General features: G+C 36.5%; 1 protein-coding gene across 2 annotated transcripts in view; it reads right to left on the reverse strand.

Moving 5' to 3' along the window:
• Window positions 1–24241, reverse strand: part of LOC106880951 (uncharacterized) — a 71326-nt gene that overhangs the window by 14217 nt on the left and 32868 nt on the right. Inside the window, exon 1 of one of the 2 annotated variants that reach the window (XM_052976204.2) lies at window positions 21834–21976. The exons of the other annotated variant lie outside the window; for it this stretch is intronic. Within the exon in view, the coding sequence (XP_052832164.1) occupies window positions 21834–21866 (33 nt within the window). The 5' untranslated portion in view covers window positions 21867–21976. Of the gene's footprint in view, window positions 1–21833; window positions 21977–24241 lie in introns of those variants that run through there. 2 annotated transcript variants of the gene reach the window in all.

Raw genomic sequence — 24241 nt, forward strand, 5'->3', positions numbered from 1 at the left:
GCATTTGGAGTGATTGTGGGGCCTTTAGTTGTGTGTTGCTCATGTTTAAAGGTGTTGGTGTTTTTACATCCCCATAACTTAGTGATTTGGTAAAAGAGACCAATAGAATAACTATCAGGCTTTAAAAAAAAATAGATATTGGGGTTGATTCATTCAAGATGGTACCCCAGTATGGCCGCAGTCTAACGACTGAAACAAGTAAAAGATAAAAGATAAAAGGTTCACTGCCTTTTGAATCAGCACAAGGAAGTGTGATGAAAGTGTGATGGAAGTGTATCATATTTCCTGATATTGCCAATGGTGACAAAAAAGTAGACATGCAAAGGTACCTGCTATATGATGGAGTAACACTGGGTTTTTTCCCATATTTTGCTAGATAAAATGGAAACATGTGTGACTGCCTGGTATCCTTTTTGTATTCCTTGATTTTTAATTCAAATTTCTAATCCCACCTGTAAAGAGATAATTACCTCCCTTCGCATAAATGATAATCCACAAGGCTCTGTACGTAAATGAAAATAAAACTAATACAAATAAACCTCTTTTCTAAAAATGACTGAATATTTTTTAATGGAAAAACGTTTTTTTGGGAAAAAAGCATTAAGGATTCTAGCATAAAACCTAGAGACAAAATGTCCAGATTTAACCTACGTTATATGTGTAACACTTTATAATGTACTCATCAGTATTGTTTTCTTTCGGTGGACTTGAGCGTTTGTAAATTGATGTAGGGGCAGAATTGGTAGGGTACTATATAAAATAGTTGTGTGAGAGTAGAGAGTTGATAGAATTGGTAGGGTACCATATAAAATAGTTGTGTGAGAGTAGAGAGTTGATAGAATTGGTAGGGTACCATATAAAATAGTTGTGTGAGGGGTAGAGGGTTGATAGAATTGGTAGGGTACCATATAAAATAGTTGTGTGAGGGTAGAGGGTTGATAGAATTGGTAGGGTACCATATAAAATAGTTGTGAGGGTAGAGAGTTGATAGAATTGGTAGGGTACCATATAAAATAGTTGTGTGAGGGGTAGAGGGTTGATAGAATTGGTAGGGTACCATATAAAATAGTTGTGTGAGGGTAGAGGGTTGATAGAATTGGTAGGGTACCATATAAAATAGTTGTGTGAGGGGTAGAGGGTTGATAGAATTGGTAGGGTACTATATAAAATAGTTGTGTGAGGGTAGAGAGTTGATAGAATTGGTAGGGTACCATATAAAATAGTTGTGTGAGGGGTAGAGGGTTGATAGAATTGGTAGGGTACCATATAAAATAGTTGTGTGAGGTTAGAGAGTTGATAGAATTGGTAGGGTACCATATAAAATAGTTGTGTGAGGGGTAGAGGGTTGATAGAATTGGTAGGGTACCATATAAAATAGTTGTGTGAGAGTAGAGAGTTGATAGAATTGGTAGGGTACCATATAAAATAGTTGTGTGAGGGGTAGAGGGTTGATAGAATTGGTAGGGTACCATATAAAATAGTTGTGAGGGTAGAGAGTTGATAGAATTGGTAGGGTACCATATAAAATAGTTGTGTGAGGGGTAGAGGGTTGATAGAATTGGTAGGGTACTATATAAAATAGTTGTGTGAGGGTAGAGAGTTGATAGAATTGGTAGGGTACCATATAAAATAGTTGTGTGAGGGGTAGAGGGTTGATAGAATTGGTAGGGTACCATATAAAATAGTTGTGTGAGGGTAGAGGGTTGATAGAATTGGTAGGGTACCATATAAAATAGTTGTGTGAAGGTAGAGAGTTGATAGAATTGGTAGGGTACCATATAAAATAGTTGTGTGAGGGGTAGAGGGTTGATAGAATTGGTAGGGTACCATATAAAATAGTTGTGTGAGGGTAGAGGGTTGATAGAATTGGTAGGGTACCATATAAAATAGTTGTGTGAGGGGTAGAGGGTTGATAGAATTGGTAGGGTACTATATAAAATAGTTGTGTGAGGGTAGAGGGTTGATAGAATTGGTAGGGTACCATATAAAATAGTTGTGTGAGGGCAGAGGGTTGATAGAATTGGTAGGGTACCATATAAAATAGTTGTGTGAAGGGCAGAGGGTTGATAGAATTGGTAAGGTACCATATAAAATAGTTGTGTGAGGGTAGAGGGTTGATAGAATTGGTAGGGTACCATAATAGTTGTGTGAAGGGCAGAGGGTTGATAGAATTGGTAAGGTACCATATAAAATAGTTGTGTGAGGGGTAGAGGGTTGATAGAATTGGTAAGGTACCATATAAAATAGTTGTGTGAGGGTAGAGAGTTGATAGAATTGGTAGGGTACTATATAAAATAGTTGTGTGAGGGGTAGAGGGTTGATAGAATTGGTAGGGTACTATATAAAATAGTTGTGTGAAGGGTAGAAATGTCTACAATATTTTAAGTCCCTTTATATTCTGAGTTCCTCACTTGGCTGTCCACTCTGCTTTTTGAACTTGTCTCCTGGGTTATTCAATACCAGTCCAATCTTTGTCACAACTCTATCTTTCCTTTCTCATCTGGGGCTTAATAAAATAAATACCAACCGTGTTCAGGGACCAATTATAAATATTACACTCCTCCTTACAATTTCTGGCTTTGGTTCAATACGAGAAATCAATCAATATTTGGCCTAGATTCTACCATAAATAAAGATTTTCCACATTTTTGTCTACATCCACAAATATTTTGTTTATGTCTGTCATTGTAACTTAAAGCTATTCTAGCAAAGTAAAAGAATGGCAAAGTTGGTCAGGATGCATATCCTAGGGACAACTTTGCCTTTCAACCCACCAGTCAAGCCCTACAAAACTGCTGGCCATGTGTATAAATACAAAACAACTGTAGTAGCAGTAGCAGTAGTGTCTGTTTGTATTCCTTAAGGTCTCTATTTTTTATCTTGTTCCAGTCATTACACTGTGGCCATGCTGGGGCACTGGCTTGAAGAATTTTTAGTCAAACAAATTGACCCCAGGGCTTTTTCTTTTTTTAAAGCCTGATCGTTATTCTATCAGTCTCTTTTACCAAACTGCCAAATTACAGGAATGCAAACACCAGTTGTCAAGCAGTAGTGGGGGACAAACACAGATACCTACATGCACACATATATTTATATATACATATATATTAAATGGGCTTCTTTCAGTTTCTGTTAAAAAAAATCCACTCGCAAAGCTTTGGTCAGGCCAAGGTACCACACAGCTTGACTGAACCCAGAACCATGTGGTTGAGAAGCAAACTTCTTACCACACACCATGCCTGTGTACAACTTATACCTTGTGTTCATGTGTATGGTTGTATCAGTACTAAAACACTGTATATCAATTTCTATATTCTGGAAACAACTAAATAAGAAATTAACTCAACAGGGAGTTAGATTCAACAAAGCATACCCCTTCTCACGTCTCGTATGAATTACATCAAATGGAAAAGTACTGTTCAAACAGTAAAGAAGTCAACTTTGAAGCTTTGATTTATCCGTGTTACCGAACAAAGTTAACAGATTAAATGTAGTAGCATTGCCACTGGGATGCTGGTAGAAGAGCATTATGGTAGCTCATTGTTGCTGTTGTTATTGTTGTCCATTATGACAAGTAATACAGTTGACAATGACTGATTATTCATTTTTTCTTTTTTTCTACTCTAGGCACAAGGTCTGAAATTTTTGGGGAGGGGGGGGCAGTTGATTAGATTGACCCAGTATGCAACTGGTACTTAATTTATCAACCCCGAAAGGATGAAAGGCAAAGTTGACCTTGGCAGAATTTGAACTCAGAATGTAAAGACAGATGAAATACCATTAAGCATTTTACCCAGCATGCTAATGTTTCTGCCAGCTTCCCGCCTTAATGACAGATTATTCAGACATGCACACGTCTTCAGACAGAACTGTGAACCCACCTCCCACCACATATATCTGGATATTAACTGATATAATATATAAACAGTCAGCACACCAGTGCCATGTAAAAATCACCTGTACTGGTGCCACATGGAGAGTACCAGGCCTGGCACGACATGTGAAAAGCACCTGTGCAGGTGCCACATGAGAAGCACCTGTGGTGGCACCACAAGGAAAGCACCAATACCAGTACCATGTATAAGGTACCTGTGCTGGTGTCACGTAAAATGCACCTGGTACACTGTGTAAAGTGGTTGGCGTTAGGAAAGGCATTCAACTGTAGAAACCATGCCAAAGCAGAAAACTGGAGCCTGCTGCAGTCCTCTAGCTTGCCAGCTTCTGTCAAACCATTCATAAGGTGGTAATATGACACAGTAATGAAGAAGTTTTTTCCATTATCAGATGAGGAGGATATTCTAGATAGCACACAACAACAAGGTGCTTCAACTACCTCTGGATGGAAAAAGTGCATCAATTTCTCTCCATTTGTACATTCATTTGGCAACAACAATGCAGGAATCTCAAAATGAATTTATGCTCATTGCCAGATGCAAAGGAAGGTGAACATTTTGTGGCACTTTACGATTAGGAGTTTGTAACTTTATTGCACAAAAAGACTAACAATTAGCCTTGAGAAAAAGCGATATTTTTTTGTGTTTACCTCATTTGGCACACACATTCATGCAACCCTTCCCTGCTGTTCAAGGGTTAAAAAAGGAGTAACAAATTGAACAAGGGTGTCTATAAATGAAACAGTCATGTGTAGGACACCTCTGCTTGACGAAGGTTCATCTAGGACTAAATAATAGAAAAAACAACACACACACAGATTCACATACAAATTTTAAAATTTTGGTCAAGAAGTCTATTTGCCAACATGGTTTTGAGTTCCATCCCACTGCATGGCATCTTGGACAAGTGTCTTCTATTATAGCCCTGAGCCAACCAAAGCCTTGTGAGCATGTTTGGTAGACAGAAACTGAAAGAAGCTCATCATACATATTTATGTATATAACTGTATAATTATATCACATATTATTTATTCTCTGATTTGAAGCGACAATTTTTAAATATAAACAAATGACCAAAAAATGATGAGCTAACCCCAGGCAGAATCAAGCCCACAAATCAACACTTACGCAGCTCCTTGCACATCCAACTGACCAAACGCTCATCCATCAATTTCAGTTAATATACACTTAAACTGTCTAATACTACATATAATATTTATAAACAAACCTGAAAGGCTTTGTAAGTTACAGAGAGAAAGCTACTATGGAAGATTCAAATCAGAATAAATATTATTATACTATGAGTCTTTCATAGTAGCTTTCTCTCCATAACTTACAAAGCCATTTGGGTTTGTTTATAAATATTATGTTGCATTTATGTATATATATGTACACATGTACATATATATGTGTATGTGTTAGTGTCCCTCATCTTGACATCACGATAGTTGTAAGCAAGTGTCAGTCATACAAGCAGTGTCGTTCATTTTTTAATCTTTCATGAGAACATATCCGGTCATTGGGAAAATATTACCTAACTTGGAAACAAGTGAGAGTTAGTGACAGGAAAGGCATCGGATCAAAGAAAATCTACCTTAACAAATCCATTCTGACTTATGCAAGCATGGAGAAGTGGTATTGGTGGTGGTGGTGGTGGTGGTGATGGTGATGATGATGATGATGATGATGATGATGATGATGATGATGATGATGATGATGAGGAGGAGGAGGAGGAAACATTATGACAATTTTTGCCCAGTTTTCAGTTTCTTAGTAATTTTCAAGATAAATCAAATATTTCAGCTCTGACTTCTTTAAAACAAAGATGGTTGTTTATTGTGGAAAACAGGATTAATCTATTCAACATAGGATTATTTCAGTCAAAAATATACACGTCTTTATTAACCATTAATACAAACGGTATAGAGGCAGGTCTTGCTTGGCACAGACATCTAATCGGCAGAAACCATTTAAACTTGACAAAAACAAACATGAAGCAAAATTCAGATAATGAAGTGTTTTGGGAAAAATCTAATCAATGATATATTTTTGTCATTAATCGTATCATATGAATTAGAAATCCTTGTTTCTAATCATTTAATTAACACATTGGTTCAGTTTTATTTTTCAGACTGCTAGAGAAGTTCAATTAATTATTAAACAGTCCAACACCACTGACACTACCACCACCACCAACAACAACAACATAAGTACAAGAACATATTTTATGAAGATCAACTATAAATTGATCAAATTAAACCCTTTGGTAGTATTTGATACACTACACTAGCCAACTAACCTTATTATATATGTGGCCTCTGCCAGAAGTGTAGCCAGTTCACTAATTCGTATCTTTACTTCATTGGACACTAAACTCTGATGACGACGTATGTCTATAAAATGTCCATGTTGTCTTATGCAATTTCATTCAGATTTGATTAAGACCTCTGCTCTCTCTCTCTCTGCATCTGCACTAGATTCACCAAAGTTTGAAAAAGGATGAAGCTCTTTCCTGACTCAAAGGAAAGTTAGTTCCCAGTTTCTGTGGTGTATACTTTCCCCACCTGGATGGGACACTGGTCTGTTGCAGGGTGACTCACTTTTACCAGCTGAGTCAACTGGAGCAACATGAAAGGAAGTGTTTTGCTCAAGAACACAACACATTACCCGATCCAGGAACTACAACCACAATCTTACAATCATGAGTCCAACACCCCTAACCACTGAGCCACACAACTCCACTATGAATTCACTAAAAGCAATGGCTTAAGAATATACTTGACTGAAATGCTGCTAGTAAGCCTGTTATCCTGTCACTTGTAGAAATGTCCATAAACTACAGAAATGATGAAGACGTGTAGAATCCATATAAAAATCACTTTCTATTAACTTGATACACCAAATATCCAATTCTTTTTTTTCTACTCTAATACTTCAGGTTTCATTTCAATGGTACTTTCCATTGAAATCCTTTATATTTACATGTTGCAATTCATCTAAACTTAGGGTTTCTATATTTGTGATTCTTCCAGTTAAATCACTGGTTAGGATAATAATCCTGTTCTGTCAGAGATATTGAACTATTTTCCTTTTTTTATAGATTATAAGTTTGCCATAAAGGAGAGAGTATTCACTGTCACAGAAATATCTGACTATTTAGTTTCCTCTATCACATAATGCAACAACGTATCCACTATTCTAGATAATACACATCCATTAAATACAACCTGGCTAAGTTAAATACAGAAACAATTTATGTAGAATAAATATACTTTTTCAATCTCTTCTGCGAACCAATCAAAGAATATCCAACAAAAAAAAATGGAGAAAACTAACTTTTGAGTGATATTTACAGAAGGAAAATATTCTATGTTGTCTGTTTAATGGTGCAGTGGTTTAGAAGTGGATTCTATGAACAGAGTGAACTTATGGAAGGAGCCAAAACGGTTAGAAAGACCAGTTATTTAAACAGTACTGATGATACAGCATGGGAGATTGTTTGGGAAGGAATGGTAGCCAACTTAGCCCTTCAGCATCTAAACTGACCATAACGAATGATTAATTCAAAAACAATAAGCATTACATAAGACATCTGAATGCTAAAGGGTGTGGCAGTAAAACTACCCACAGCCACTGGTTCGGCACTTGTCAAATTAGACAGAGAGGTGGTAATTGTCTTCATGTAGCCAATGGTCACTGCTCTTTTTCTTTTTTAGTTACTATTTTCAACAGCAAATGTACATTGTGCATTTGTTCTTGAAACATTGATCAAGAATGGTGAATCTGGCGGCGAGCTGGCAGAAACGTTAGCACACCGGGCGAAATGCTTAGCAGTATTTCGTCTGCCGTTATGTTCTGAGTTCAAATTCCGCCAAGGTCGACTTTGCCTTTCATCCTTTCGAGGTCGATAAATTAAGTACCAGTTATGCACTGGGGTCGATGTAATCGACTTAATCCCTTTGTCTGTCTTTGTTTGTCCCCTCTATGTTTAGCCCCTTGTGGGCAATAAAGAAATAAGAATGGTGAATCTGAATTGGAGGGGGGGTACCATCAGTGAATGTATTTCACTTGAAATATATGTTTTCAAAGGTAGATAGGCATCGACAGCCAGCAGGCCATGCTACTCTGGACTGATGATGAGCAATGACTCTGAAACTAGTCTCTGGATGCTGGCTTTGTTGGGTGGAGGTGCTTATCTCCACTTTGAAAACATAAGGACATAGGAAATGGTGTTTCCTAGGGCTAAATAACAGTAGCATTCTTCCCTTTTATGGGACTGTCACATTAAGTTGACAACATACTATCACTTTATCGTGCTGCTACTGCATAAATCTCTCTGAGAGATTTCGAAATTTATTATTTCTATTGGTTTCAAATGCTTGGGTTAGGGTTAGCCAACAAGTTTTGGGGGAGGGGTTAAGTTAATTACATCACCCCGTGCTCAACTGGTACTTAATCTACTAACCCTGAAAGGACGAAAGGCAGAGTTGACCCTGGTAGCATTTGAACTCAGAATGTAAAGATAAATGAAATGCTTGCAAGCACTTTGCCCAGCATGCTAGTGATTCTGCTGAGGATAACATATAACATGGTATGTTTTTAAACGTGGGTTAAAGAACACAGCTGTTTTGTAATTATGAACATCATAATTACTTTGTAGTAGCTGTGTAATTTCTAATAATTGGCCACAAAATCATTTATTTAAATGACAAAATCATTTGTTTTAATGAATCAACATGAAAAGATTCTATAATGATACTGGATGTGAAATATTTCTAAGTTGGTATCTTCCAAAATATACAAGATTAAATTACAGAGAAAGTGTTTCAATTACAAAATGCTTTGAAATGTAAGATTAAAATATCTCAGTAATAAGCTTCCTAAATGGCTAATGTTAACAATATGGTTATTATTTCATGTTGCATACACTTCTCCATCAGACATGTCTGGAACCTTAGAATATCAGAAGACTTAGTGATATATTATGATCACTGTCTAATAACCAATATAATTTGAAAGAAACTTCATCAGTGGCTGAGTTATCAGTTTGTTTATAATACATAATTAAGCATTTAATAGTTTAAAAATTCTTTCTAGTAAAGGCCTGAAATTTTGGGAGAGGTGGGGGAGCTAGCTGATTACACGCCCCCCCCCCCCCCCCCCGGTGCTCAACTGGTACTTATTTTTATCTGTACTGAATGAAAGGATGAAAGGCAGAGTCAAGCTCAGCAGAATATGAACTCAAGTGTCATGTAACTCACACCCATGCTGGTGGCAGTTAAAAAGCACCTTTTGAACATAACGGCTGAGCTCCTTTCGAGTGTTGAGCCTCACGGAGGCAATCACCAAGACCTTTGGCATTGTTATGTTATGTTCAAGAAGAAGACCCATCAAGCCGAGCAAAATTGCAGTCATAGCAGATACTGGTATCATGCAAATGGCACCTGTGCTGGTGGCACATAAAAGCACCCATTACACTCTCATAGTGGTTGGCATTACGAAGGAGATCCAGCCATAGAAACATGCCAAATCAGACTGGAGTCTGGTGCAGCCTTTCAGCTTGCCAGCCCTGGTCAAACTATCCAATCTATGCGTGCTTGGACAACGGACATTAAATGATGATGATGATGAACGTAAAGAGCAAGAAGAAATGCCGCTAAGCATTTTTCCAATGTTCTAACAATTCTGCAAGCTCGCTGAATGAAGCTATAACAGTTTACCATATTACACTCGCTGCTATTCACCTCCTATCCATAGGCTTGGGAACAGGGGGTGCAAGCACAGCCCCCCAAAAATTTGTAGGGGGGTAATGAAAACACTTTGAACATCCTCCAGAAAAATTTCATTGCCAAAACAAATGAGTGTAGAAACGTTTTTGGGATGATTTGAAACATTACTTTTCTGTTATTGGATTTATCTGATTGGATTGATGTGTAAATATGTTAATAATTGTTATTATTATTTTTGTAATAGCTGTATTTGATTTGATATTAAGACAGAAAAAAAAAATCGACCTTGCTTGTAAAAAAATTTGGACCTGGGTTTGCACCCATCATGAGGGTACATCCTCACATCTCTTCATCACTACTTTATCTCTTCTTCCAGCTCCACTCTGACCACTTCTTCTACATTGTGAGTAACCATGCAGTACTTCTACAGCAAGAAACTGGTTCTCTTTTGAACCCTCCTCTCTTGCTTTAACCTCTCATTCTGTAGTATAAAGCTACCTCCCACCCTGAGTCATACTCAGTCAAAGACCCTCCTGCTTCAGGCTGTATGGCACCTTAGCCAAGTGTCTTCTACTATAGCCTTGGGCTGACCAAAGCCTTGTGAGTGGATTTGGTAGACAAAAACTGAAAGAAGCCCGTCATTATATATATGTGTGTGTGCGTGTGTGTATTTTCCCACCACCACTTGACAACTGGTGTTAGTGTGTTTACATCCCCATAACTTAGTGGTTCAGCAAAAAATTATGAGAAATGGATGATAAGTTGATGTGGAGCGTTTCATGGTTAAATTAACATTAGATTAATTGAAAATAGATAAATAGTAAGAAAATATCAGGATAAGAAAAACTGTCATTATTGATATTTATTTTTATTATTTCTGATTGTCAAACTAACATCAAAGAGCAAATAAACCCAACTTAATTTGGCCCTAAATCACAGATTCTCTGCAACAGCGAGACCACCCCTGGTCCTGTGATACAAACTTCCTATTTTAAAGTGATCTAAATTATAACCCTTCACCAAAATTTCATGTTAATTTATGTCTCAAATACCAGCTTCATAATGACAAAGTTATTTTCCTATATTCCTTCTTGTTTTTGAAATTGATTGAAATAAAGAGGGTGTATAAACACAGACAGAGGGGACGAAGTGGTCAAGAAGAAACCAAATAAATTATCAGACATACAATAAAACATCAACGATTTCAACTGAAATATTGTAAAAAGAAAAGTGCTGAGAATCTGGTGTAGCTCTTCTCCACCAGGTCCCAAAGGTATATGGCCAGGAGTGAGTCTAGAGGAGTATTTAAACATTAGTATATAAGATGCAACGTCCATACTTGTACTGTTGGTTATTATAATAACAAAAGAGTTTGTACTGAATGTCATATGTCAAACACGGCAGCCTGTGAACAATTTACACCAGTCACATAAAGAAGAAATTTCTTAAATATTTGCTCAAGTTTCACAATAAAGTAGTCATGCAAGCAATTCTGAAAACATGTGGTCCTTCACCCGATGGCAGATTTTTTTTCCTTTTCTGTGTAATCAAGCACTCTATATTGAACTGCTAGCTCTATTAAATAGTATAGATCACATGATCATCAACTAGAGTCACATGACACAGCATGTAAAACTTGTAATATTACAATAACGTCAATGTTATAGCAAAAGGGAAAAAATGAAAACTGGGATTTTTTGGACAGATTTAAATTGAATAAGTGAGAGGATACAATGTCCTTTGTCTAAATAATAAATGCAGAAGTAAATGATGCAAAAGTGATCTATTTCTTGTCATCTTGATAATAACAAGAGTTTCAAAATTTGGCACAAGGCCAGCAATTTCGGGGGAGTGGGGTAAGTCGATTACATTGATCTCAGTACTCAACTGGTATATATTTTATCCACCCCAGAAGGATGAAAGATAAAGTCAACCTCAGCAGAACTTGAACTCAGAACAGACTAAATGCTGTTAAGCACTTTGCCCAAAGTGGTAACATTTCTGCCAGCTCACTGCCATGTTGTTGAATGATGATGATGATGATAAGAAGAAAGTAATGAAACACATTGTACATACACATATACAAACACATATTTATCATACATCACATGATATATATATATATATATATATATATATATATATATATATATATATATATATATCATTGTTTTAATGTCACTTTTCCATGCTTTCATGGATCAGACAGGATTCATTGATGTAGATTTTCTACAGCCAGATGCCTTTCCTGTTGCCAACCCTCACCTGTTTCCAAGCAAGGTTATATTTCCCCAAGGTTAGATATGTTTCACAGAATATTGGGAATGAATGACAGTGACAACTATTTACCAGTGTCATGTATACATATATATATATATCGTGCGGGTGACACGTAAAAGCACCCACTACACTCTCTGAGTGGTTGGCGTTAGGAAGGGCATCCAGCCGTAGAAACTCTGCCAAATTTAGATTGGAGCCTGGTGTAGCCATCCGGTTTCACCAGTCCTCAGTCAAATCGTTCAACCCATACTAGCATGGAAAGCGGACATTAAACGATGATGATGATGATGATGATGATGATGTGATTTGAAGACACACAAACATCAAATACACACACTCACAAAGCTTTGGTTGGCCCAGAGCTATAGTGAAGGATACTTGCCCAAGGTGCCACACAGTGGGACAAAACCCAAAACCATGTGATTGTGAAGCAAATTTCTTAACCACATGGCCATGTCTCTATATATAGAGACACGGATGGAGCTACAGGTACAGACATGATTATGTAGTTAAGAAGCTTGTTTTCCAATCATATGGCCTTGAGTTCAGTCCCATTGCATGACATCTTGGGCAAATGTCTTCTATATGTGGCCATAGTAAATGGAAACTGAAAGAAACCTGTTGTATGTGTGTGTGTGTATATGTTTATCCTCATCTGTCAATAGATATTGTGTGATGGTTGTAAATGTGAGGTTGTTCATCTGCAACCTTTTGTGAAAAAATGTCTAGCAATGGTAAAATACAACTCTGCTTGGGAAACAGGTGAGGGTTAGTGACAGGAAAGACATCTGGTTGTAGAAAATCTGCCTTAACAAATTCTGTCTGAGCCATGCAAGCATAGAATAGTGGATGTTAAATGGAGATGATGATGATGATAATGATGAAGACAGACAGACAGATATAGACTCTAGATATGCGAATAAATATGACCGTATTCTTAAATTTTACTGAAACTCCTGAAAACCAATTTGGTTTCATTACGATTTTCTTCTAAATTAAAGATTAAAGATAATAAAAGGGACCAATAAACCAGGAAGGCAACCCAAGCTAAGACTCCTTAAATTTTAGGTAAAATGCATTATCAGATATTGTTGATTATGAGCAATGAAATTGAAAAGGAGTTATAGACCATGAGACCAATAACTAAATACAATAAACTGGTAATGAAAAGGGATTAAAATGTCTGTACTAATGGCAATGATGACCTTAATACCTTTTAGTATTGAAGTTTTATCTCAATAGGTGCAGGCATGGCCATGTGGTTAAGAAATTGCTTCCTAGCCACATGGCACTTTGGGTCCAGTCCCACAGCATGGTGCTTTGGGTGGCAGTCTTCTACTATAACCCCAGGCCAAACAAAGCCTTGCAAGTGGATTTGGTAGACAGAAACTGAAAAAGACCATCGTGTGTGTGTGGGGGGGGTCTACTCTTGGCATTGTGTGACAGTCATTGAGTGTCCTTCGTTTCCAATATTCTGCAAAAACATGTCTGGGCAAGGGGAACCGGTCAGGATTGCAAGCAGGAAAAGCAGCCAGTCGTATAAAATCTGCCTCAATAAACTCAGTCCAGCCATACAAGCATGGAAAAGTGGATGTTAAAACAATGATGATGAAGTTCTATCTCTCCTCTTAAAACTATTCTTACACTTCTGGATCAAACTGCTCATACATTCCTAATCTAACAATACAATATTGCAAAATACTCTCTATCTCTCTCTCTCTCTCTACCTCTCTCTCTCTCTCACACACACAGAGTGCAAGACTAAATCAAAATGCAAAACGATTATGCATTGCTGTCTTTCCCAAAATATTAAATATACATAGAACAATAAAACTCTAATGTAATTCTGAACAAACTTTGCATTTCTAAGGTTACATCATAAAATTCATCTGATAGTACACAATAAAATAGATTTCAAATATCAAACTGAAATAGTAGAATTTATGAGAAAATGAAGAAAACAGAGTGGGTTAGCAGAAAAATGAGTTATTGCTAAGTAAATGCATCAAATATAGATTCCAAGAAGACCAATGTCGAAAGATTGAGAAATATGTAAATGAACCTATTTATGAAGTTCTACCACGGATTATCTTCCTGCTTTATATATTTGTGTAATTTATTTATAAATGCTTTGATGCCTAAAGCACTATTTGTCTATCCTTAATTCTATCTTTATTCTGATTAGCTCGACCAGTGTGTGTTTCATACTTTGTTTAACTGGATTACATCTCCCACAATTAAGACGTTGGATCCAAGAAATTCAATCTGGACCAAGCAATCAGTTGGTCTGTATCTATTTTATGCTTTATTGACATATTCTTACCCACTGTAAAAGAGTACTTTATTAATGATATGTCTCTAAGTGAATTCAGTTATAAATAACTGTTTATAATAATAAAGTGGATTAAAAACCTCTTGGGTGGAAAAAAAAAAGTCAAAAAGCTTCCCGTGGGACTTGAACCATGCAACATCTATAAACCAGACATATGTGCTACAAATTGCACTGAAGTAGTCTCTTGTCTTTCTTTCATCAATAACTAAATTACAAGAGGCTGGTAATGTCTTTAATAATGATTTTAATATATTCTAATATCAAAGTTTTCCATCCAAGGATTTGTTTTGAAGCCAATGTATTAGTTTCAAATGAGAAAGCAAGCATCGTTAGCACACCAGGCGAAATGCTTAGTGGCATTTTGTCTGCCGCTATGTTCTGAGTTCAAATTCTGCCGAGGTCAACTTTGCCTTTCATCCTTTCGGGGTTCATGAAATAAGTACTAGTTAAGCATTGGGGATCACTGTATTCGACTGGCCCCCCTACCCCAAAATTTCAGGTTGTGTGCCTTTAGTAGAAAGGAATATATTAGTTTCAAATTCTGGCACAAGGTCAGTCATTCTAGGGGAGGGGTTAAATCTATTACATCAACCCCAGTACTCAACAGGTACTTATTTGAACAACCCCAGAAGGACAAAAGACAAAGTCAACCTCAGTGGAATTTGAACTCAGAATAGAAACCGAGAAACGAAATGCCACTAAACATTTTGCCAGGTGCAGCAACGATTCTGCCAGTTTGCCACCAATATATTATAAGCTATTATTTATAGTTGAACTCATTACAAGACACATCTTTAATAAAGACTTATTTGCATAGTTTCTGATGTCAACTGTAAAATGTGTTCAGTTTTGCTTACGTTTTCAAAACCAACTGAAATGGTTTATAGTGAACAGGAATTAATTAATACTGAGATCCTATCTACATGAAGGAACATACAGAATGTACCACATCTTCAATTTATTGATTAATGAAGATATTTTAAGATCTTAAATAATTACTACATTAATTATTAAAGCATATTAATTAAATGAAGTCTTATATGATATTATTATAACTACATAAAATATCTCAAAGAGGTTTGGTTTAACCCTTTAGTATTTTTATTGCAATACGTAACCTTTGTTTCAATTAATTTTGAAAATAATGAAGAATTTAGTGAAATAATTTTATCATAATTAAGCTGGCGTTTAGAACATAAAATTAACATGAAATTTTGATGGCAAGTTTTCATTGAGATCACTTTAAAACAAGAAGCTTGTATGGAAGAAGCAGGAGTAAATCTCAGGCTGGTTAGTATCAAATGGACTGAAGATCATTGGAGAAGAAAGCACACAGTTTTATTATTTATCATCATGGCTATTATTTATTATAGGCACAGGAGTGGCTGTGTAGTAAGTAGCTTGCTTACCAACCACATGGTTCCGGGTTCAGTCCCACTGCGTGCCACTTTGGGCAAATGTCTTCTACTATAGCCTTGGGCCGACCAAAGCCTTGTGAGTGGATTTGGTAGATGGAAACTGAAAGAAGCCTGTCATATATATGTATATATATATATATGTGTATGTGTGTTTCTGTATCTGTTTGTCCCCCAACATCGCTTGACAACCGATGCTGGTGTGTTTAAGTCCCCGTAACTTAGCAGTTTTGCAAAAGAGACCGATAGAATAAGTAGTAGGCTTACAAAGAATAAGTCCTGGGGTCGATTTGCTCGACTGAGGGTGGTGCTCCAGCATGGCCGCGGTCATATGACTGAAACAAGTAAAAAAGTGAAAGAGTAAAAGAGTATGGTCAGGTTCCAATTCAGGCCTTCACTTTTTGGCCTTTCAAGAGCTTATACTGACAGGGGCCACATACCCCTCCTGCAGATTTCATTTCCACGTTAAGTAGAGTTATTGCTGTTTTAAATTTGTGTCAATCATAAGAAAATGAGAGCAAAATGGGAAAAGGTCACTCTACAGAACACTTCCCACCAACCGATCTTTAGAATGTCTTTTAAAGATGCAGTCATGGCTAAGTGCCATAATCCTGAGTGAAACTGTGTGAAGCCTCTCAGATTGGTTGTACTTGTAATTTGAAGGACCAGCAGCCACTTACATGCTGTTACAATGAGTAGGTATTGCAGTTCATTGAAAAACTAGTGCTCTGTCCAACCCATGCCAGCACGGACAACAGACGTTAAATGATGATGATGATGAGGCTTTGGCCAAGATTTGAACCACTTCACTCAGGTTTCCTGTTTAGAACTACAATCTACTTACATCACCATAAAGGGTATGACCAGCTCCTTGAGAGAACGGAACACTCACATTTACGAGTCAATCAGCAATGGCCAGCATGTACCAACTAAGGACAGCAAATGTTAAAGGAAAGTTGTGTATGCTTTCTGCCAAACTGTAATTTGAAGGTTCTAGGAAGTCTTGCCAAAAGGCTATGGAATACTGGTGATTTGAACCCCCACACCAGATCCAACTCAAATTCCAAACTTTGTTCTGTGTGATACATTTCCACTTCCATCTGCTTGTCCTTACATAACATATGGTGTATACAAATGTTCAACAAAGGTAATTATCTTTCTATTTAAATGTTGACACACACACACACACATACACAAACAACATCATTCTACATAATTATCTTCTTTTTCCTTTATTTAATAACAGACACATGTCACAGAACATATTTAACAAGAACAGTCTCTTTATTTTCCATATTGTAAAGCTTTAAGTACTACAGTAATCCCTCACCATATCGCGGCGCACCTATTGCGGTTTATTATTTACGCTCACATCAATTCCTCCGTGGTGTTGTTTTGCATTTATAATAAAATAAATATATACAAATCATAAAAAAAAAAATATATACAGTACAATATTGTTTCTACTTCAAGGATTTTCACTTCTCATGGGGGGTTTGGAACATAACACTCACGATAGTCGAGGGATTACAGTACCTACATCCTTACAGAAATGTTTATTAATGACATAAATATTCTTTGTATATTTCGTATGTGTATTTCGTGTGCAAGATTCTTGATGTGGATACGTGTGTTGAAAGAAATACAATTAAACCTTGGGAGAGGCATTATGCCGGTAATAAACATATTCTTTGTATGTTTGTCATATATAAACTGTTTAACATAATAAATGCATGGTAACGTATATCTATTGTGTGGTCATTCTTGTCTATTAACACAACTGCTTACTTAATTATTAAGCATCATAAACCACCTAACTACATATTCATCATCAAAATGAAGAAATCCATTTACATATTGTTACCATTGCTGAGACTTTCAGTGTGTGTCATTCCTTCATTTTTCAACATCTCATTGACATCATCACCTGATCTTTAGAGGTTTTAGTGGGGTCCACTCTGTTGCAAGCATTTGGGTTGGATCTATGGTCTAACGTTAAGCTAGAGATCAAGATTACCTTTTGCTATTGATACTGCTTCTGTCACTATTAATTATATCTTAATAAACCCAATCGCTATTTGTGGCACCAGTGCCTGAAGAGACACTGAGATTTATATCGTTGACAGGAGATTCAGCTGTTATTGTGCTGCTGGACATCTGTCATTGAAGAACCCATAGCAGAATGAAATCATGTGATCTGGCACTTCCAGCGCCCAAAGCTGATGACTCTCATCTGTCGACGATATAATCCTTTTTGGAACACTGGATCTTGAAGCAAGTAAGCTACAAATAATAGTGTCCAAATATTGGGTTAAAAAATTCTTTAGATAGAGAAAGTCAAAGGGTTTTTGACCTAACTTTTATTTATAGCTTATCTGCTTCGAGATCCAACATTCCAAAAAAGAATTATTTTATGGTCTCCCAAAGTTTACAAATTCTTATGACAACAACACATACCACACTAAACTCTCAAAGCCAAAGAATGAAGTTCAATTAAAATGAAAATATTCATTTTGCTAATTAGAGAAGTAACGAGTAAGATAATTGATAAATTTCATTATTTTTGTAAACTTAATTTTTTAGTACAAATCCTCTTTTCCAGTTATAAAGAGAAGGTTTATGGATGAAATTATACCATACAACGGTTCATTATAATTCTTGCCACTATGAAATATTTTCCCAGTAAAATATAATTTTCTGTACTTTTTCATTTCACTATTCTAAAGAATCTTGAGTCAATAATTAACAGTAAAGTAACAATTAATTAACTCAATTAAATTATAAAATTATATATTCCATTTGCATTTTTCTCTTTTACAGTTTCTGAAAAGTAAAACAAGATGATTACAACAGGAATGCCTTTCAATCATACGTCCACTTGCTCAGAGCTGACCTCCAGTTAAACTAACACCAACACCACCACCATTATCGTTATTGTCATTGTTTAACCATCCACTTGTCCATGCTTGCATGGGCCAGAAAAAGTTGTATTGATGGCGGATTTTCTGTTACTGGATACCTTTCCTGTTGCCAACCTTCACCTGTTTCCAAGCAAAGTAATATCTACCTATAACCCATTTTTCCTTTGCCTTTTATCTTTTTTTCCCACAAAATATTGGAAATGATTGACACTGCTTGTATAAGTGATGCTCATGAGTATTTTGTGATGCCAGGATAAAGAGATACAAAAAACACACACAAAATGGGCTTTTCTCAGTTTCTCTCTACCAAATCCATTCACAAGGCTTTGGTTGGCCCAGGGGTGTAGTAAAAGACACTTGTATAAGATACCACACAGTGGGACTGAACCCAAAGCCATAAGGCTGGGAAGCAAACATCTTAACCGCACAACCACACCTGTACCTATACTACTACTACTACAATTCCAAACTTACAACGGTCTTCTTTGTGAACTCTTGACCTAATCACAACTCAACATATTAATAACAGGACAATGGATATTCAATCTCTCAAAAAAAAATATATAGATGAGATGGTCACAGCTGGAAGATTTTTGACCATAGGCTTGCTCAATAAGGACAGATCTGGAATTAAACAAATACTAACTATAACATTGTCGTGTAAACTACATAACGAAACATTACCAAGGTTATGAGTAAAAGCTTCAAGTGTTGCAGTTTCACAGACACGTCGCAACAAAATGAACCAGAATGAAACTAAAATAGATTAATGTAATTTATTAATGATCATCAACAAACAAATGTAAGTTATAATAGGAATAAAGATTAACTAAAACCATACATTTCGAGCATGGCCGTTGATCGTTTCCAACGTTGCCTTCCTGGCACTTGTGCCAGTGGCACGTGAAAAGACATTCGAGCGAGATCGTTGCCAGTGCCACTGGACTGGCTCCTGTGCAGGTGACACGTAAAATACACCATTTTGAGCGTGGCCGTTGCCAGTACCCGCCTGACTGGCCCTCGTGCCGGTGGAACGTAAAAGCACCCACTACACTCTCTGAGTGGTTGGCGTTAGGAAGGGCATCCAGCTGTAGAAACTCTGCCAAATCAGATTGGAGCCTGGTGCAGCCATCTGGTTTCACCAGTCCTCAGTCAAATCGTCCAACCCATGCCAGTATGGAAAGCGGACGTTAAACGACGATGATGACGATGATGATACATTAATATGTATGACCTCATCACAATTTGGTAATGAGCAGGGACGATATCAATGGATAGTTTGAAAATTGAATCCAGTATTGGCTAAGTGGTACAGTGTTGTCAGCCCCTCAATAATTTTACAGATCTTTGCTTGGTTATTCCACAACAGCAATCTATGTGCGATTCTAACATTCTCCTACATGAATATACAGTAATCAACATCATCATTTTAATGTCCATGTTCCATGATGGTATGTGCTGGACAATTTGATGGAATCAGACAGGCCCGAAGATTGCATTGTGCTCGAATATCTGCTTTTGGCATGGTTTCTATGACTGGATGCCCTTCCTAACTCCAACCACTTTGCAGTTATTTAACAGTGTATACCTTCAAGAAAAAACATCTCTGAACAAATACAGCATTAAATTTGGGTTTCCATGATGTATCTGCATTAAGTACGATATACAGGTTGAAAGGTGTGTGTGTGCAGGCATGTCTACATGGTTATGGAGTTTGCTTTTCACCTACATGGTTTCAGGTTCAACCTCATAGAGTGACACCTAGGGCAAATGTCTTCCATTATAGGCTTGGACTGATCAACCCTTTGTGAATGGAATTGGTAGGCAGAAACTGATAAGCTTGGTGTGTGTGTGTGTGTGTGTGTGTGTGTGCATTGTTTTCACATGTCCTCATTAACAACACCTGAACAAAACAATGTCTTCCTTTACAGTCTCCAGTAAGCAAAATTCTTTCAGTTTTTCATGGCCCATCACTTTCTATGTGTGGGGAGAGTGGAAAGAAAACATCACATAGGTAAGAGTTGGTAACAGGAAGAGCATCCATCAGTAGAAAATATGCCAGAACATTTAACCCATGCCAGCATAGAAAAAAAAGGACATAAAAACAACAACAACGATGATGATGATGATGATAAATGTATACGAGTATGCAAAAATGGTACAAAAACACAAAAGTATCCACTAAAATTTATATTGAAAGTGAACAGAGTCTTTATATATGTTAATTTATGTGAAATACCTGGGATTACAAACCGAGTGGGACATGGATGATAAGTTAAAATGGTGGTGAACTCTACAAGTGAGTATGATGGAAAGGAAAGTCTCCTTTCCACAATACTGATGTGCATTAGTCAACTAAAGGACTGACTGAATAGAACTACAGTTTAGGTATGTAACCCTTGTTTATCCCCTACCTCTCTCTCTCCCTCTCTCTCATACACATATACACACTCATTGTATATAGAGAGCAATCACTGATCAAGTAGACCATAACTTGTGGAAGTACTCAAGGCATTATAGAGTTATTAAAGTCTGGCCTTTGAAGAACTACAAGAATGCATTGAAGCAATTGTAATAAAATATTAATATTTTAATAAAATATGTGGTTAATAAAATATATGCAGGAGTGAGTGTGTGTGAGTGTGTGTGTGGTTGCCAGCAAGATACAATTTAGGGAAAAAATATTGGATTTTAAGTATTTATTCAAATATGTCAAATGTATAGTTTCAACCAAATTCTCCCTAAGAGCCATCTGTTTCAAGAAGCGGCAAAACAGCAGCACCACCACCACCATTATTAACATCTATGAAACTGAGTCAACATGGTAGCCCCCACACAATCATTTGACCTGTCAGAAATAGCAGCCAAATCTCCCTCAAATAACACCCTACCATCTTCAAAAAACAATCAAAGAGATACATTGGATGATGTAGTCCTTGACACATTATCTCTGAATAAAAGATGGAATGATCATGGTTGGAATGTTTTTGATTATAGATTTGACGGTGCCAGGGTTGACTTAGGGGCTACCAATAAACTCCTGTGGCAGAAGAAGTGGTATCCTCAAATGGAATGACATTAATAGGTAATGAAGTATTGTAAGGCAAGTCAAGAGAGAAAATTTAAAGAACATGGTTCAGTTTGAAGTTTAGGCAGGAACTGTAGAATAATTCCATATTCCATAAGGCAATATGTAAATTATTTAACCAAAATTAAATAGCAGCACTTCACTTTGTTGATTTAGAAAAACCAATAATACATACAGTGAAGAATTTGAGGTGGTAGTAGATATTCATTAAGGCTCCATTCTGAGCCCTTTACTCTTCACATTGGTTCTGCAAACCCTTAATCACAGAATTCGGGATCAGGTAAAAACTTCTATAAGAGGATGACTTGTCTCCCATTGCTGAAATAAGGAAGAGTAACAGGAAAAGCTTGAGACCTAGAATCATGGTCTGGAATCAAAGAGGCTCATGGTGGACTTGACAAATACTAATATTCTAATTAGTAAAAATGATCTTTACAGATCTTTTATGTCATGAAGGCAAGAAGGAAGTGACTAAAATTCATGTAAGCAGTCTATCATTTATTCTAGCTGTAGTAAATGCAGTGACCCAATTGTTGGTTCATTGGAAACTTGTAAGCAACAATGCCATTGTTCACAAAATTCTCTATAAAACAAATAAAACACCTTGAAAAGAGCGGCGAAGTCACTGAGAAGGTTTGTGAACAGCAATGGAAGAACTTTCACTAACAAACACATTAAACAAACAATTGATTAGTTAGTTGGTTAGATATTTAATGAATTGACTAACAATAAAGAAGTGATACTGAACCAGTATGTGTGTTTATTATTATTGGCATACTGACCCTCCCAAGACACAAGATTTGTTTCAACATAAATTCACATCAAGAATCTTGCAAACCAAATACAAAAACCAAGTATATCCTAGCAATGCAAGTTCTAATCTCATAATGTCCATGTTTTCCTCAACTACCTTCAACTGTCATCATGTAACACTTTTCTGCCCAGCATTCATCACAACAACTCTATAACAACATCATTAGTTTTCTTACTTTTACACATCAAATGAATCATACTTGATTCCTTTCTCTCCAGCCCCAACACATCTTAGGTATACAATTTCCCCATCAAAGTTCCTGTGCGTATTTCATACAGCAAGCCTTTTTGCAGAGAAAAAGCATCTTATTACTAAAAGAAGTAACAGCTCTCTAAACTTAGTCTTATAGAGAATTATCTACAGAAACACTTCTGTTAACCCTTTTGATACCAACCTGCCTGACCCCCCCCCCCCCCCAGTTCTATGATACAGATTTCCTATCTTTAAGTGATCTAAATTAAAGCCTTCCATCAAAATTCCATGCTAATTTATGTACCAAATACCAGATTAACCATAAGGTTATTTTAGTAAATTTCTCATTGTTTTCAACATTAAATGAAACAAAGTCAGTGGATTTCAACAGAAATGTGCTAACAAAAAGCTAAACGTGATCTAAATTAAAACCTTCCATTGAAATTTCTTAATTTATGTTCCAAACACCAGCTTAATAATGACTAAATTATTTTACTAAATTCTTCATTATTTTCAAAACCAATTGAAATCAAAATTATTTATTTCGACAGAAATATGGTACAAAGGGGTTTAAAGAAGTAAAATTCTTATATCAAGAATGATATTCTCACTAAGACTGCTGATATTTGAAACAATTTAGAGAAGAAACCTATTCGTTCTACTTCTACTGGTTATTCTATAATTGTCTATAATTATTCTATAATTGTGAAGTTAATTAGTAACAGTTGAATAAGGTGAGATAAGAGTCCAGTATGTAAGTTCTTTGACAACTTATTAGGAAATAACTTCTAAAGTGTGAAGTGTGTCTATGATTGGATATTGACTCCTCGAAATTAAAGATTACACCAATTTTTTATTTAAAAAAATATTTTAATTAGCTATGTTATCTTTCAGAATCAACCCTCTTACTCTGAAAGATAATGTACCTGTACTTTTGCCTTTTAACACCTGGCATACAGCCATTCACCTCCACCTTTCCCTCCCAAATACATTTTCTTAGCAACCCATGCCAGCATGGAAAACAGACGTTAAATGATGATGATGGGAGCTTTTTCCTTCTCTATTTTTTCTACCTTGCAAGATACACGGCAACCTAACTAGTGCCAGTGGTATGAAAAAAAAAACCGAAAAAAAAACACCCAATACACTCTATAAAGTGATTGGCATTAGGAAGGGCATCCAGCTGTAGAAGCCATGCCAAAGCTGACATTAGAGCATGACACAGTCCTGCAGCCCGCCAGTTCCCTGTCGAACTGTCCTACCCATGCCAGCATAGAAAGCAGATGTTAAATGATGGTGATGATGATTTATGAAACCAGATGAAAAGTATACATTGGATTTACTTCTATTAAGTCTGGGAGATACAGAAGTCAGTGACAACAATGAACTCGACCAGAGATTACAGAAGAGGAAACCTAAGACAACATTATGTGTTGTTCAAGAGCTGAACATTTCATTGATTCCAAATACACAAACAGTAAAAATATACTCAGTGAACAAATACGACTATGTTTATTGAAACAATAACCGAGACCATCTTTTAATGACTTTGTCAGTTCTCTTAAACAAATATGGAA

This window comes from Octopus bimaculoides, chromosome 1 (genome assembly GCF_046866305.1).
Source record: "Octopus bimaculoides isolate indiv1 chromosome 1, ASM4686630v1, whole genome shotgun sequence".
Taxonomy (NCBI): domain Eukaryota; kingdom Metazoa; phylum Mollusca; class Cephalopoda; order Octopoda; family Octopodidae; genus Octopus; species Octopus bimaculoides.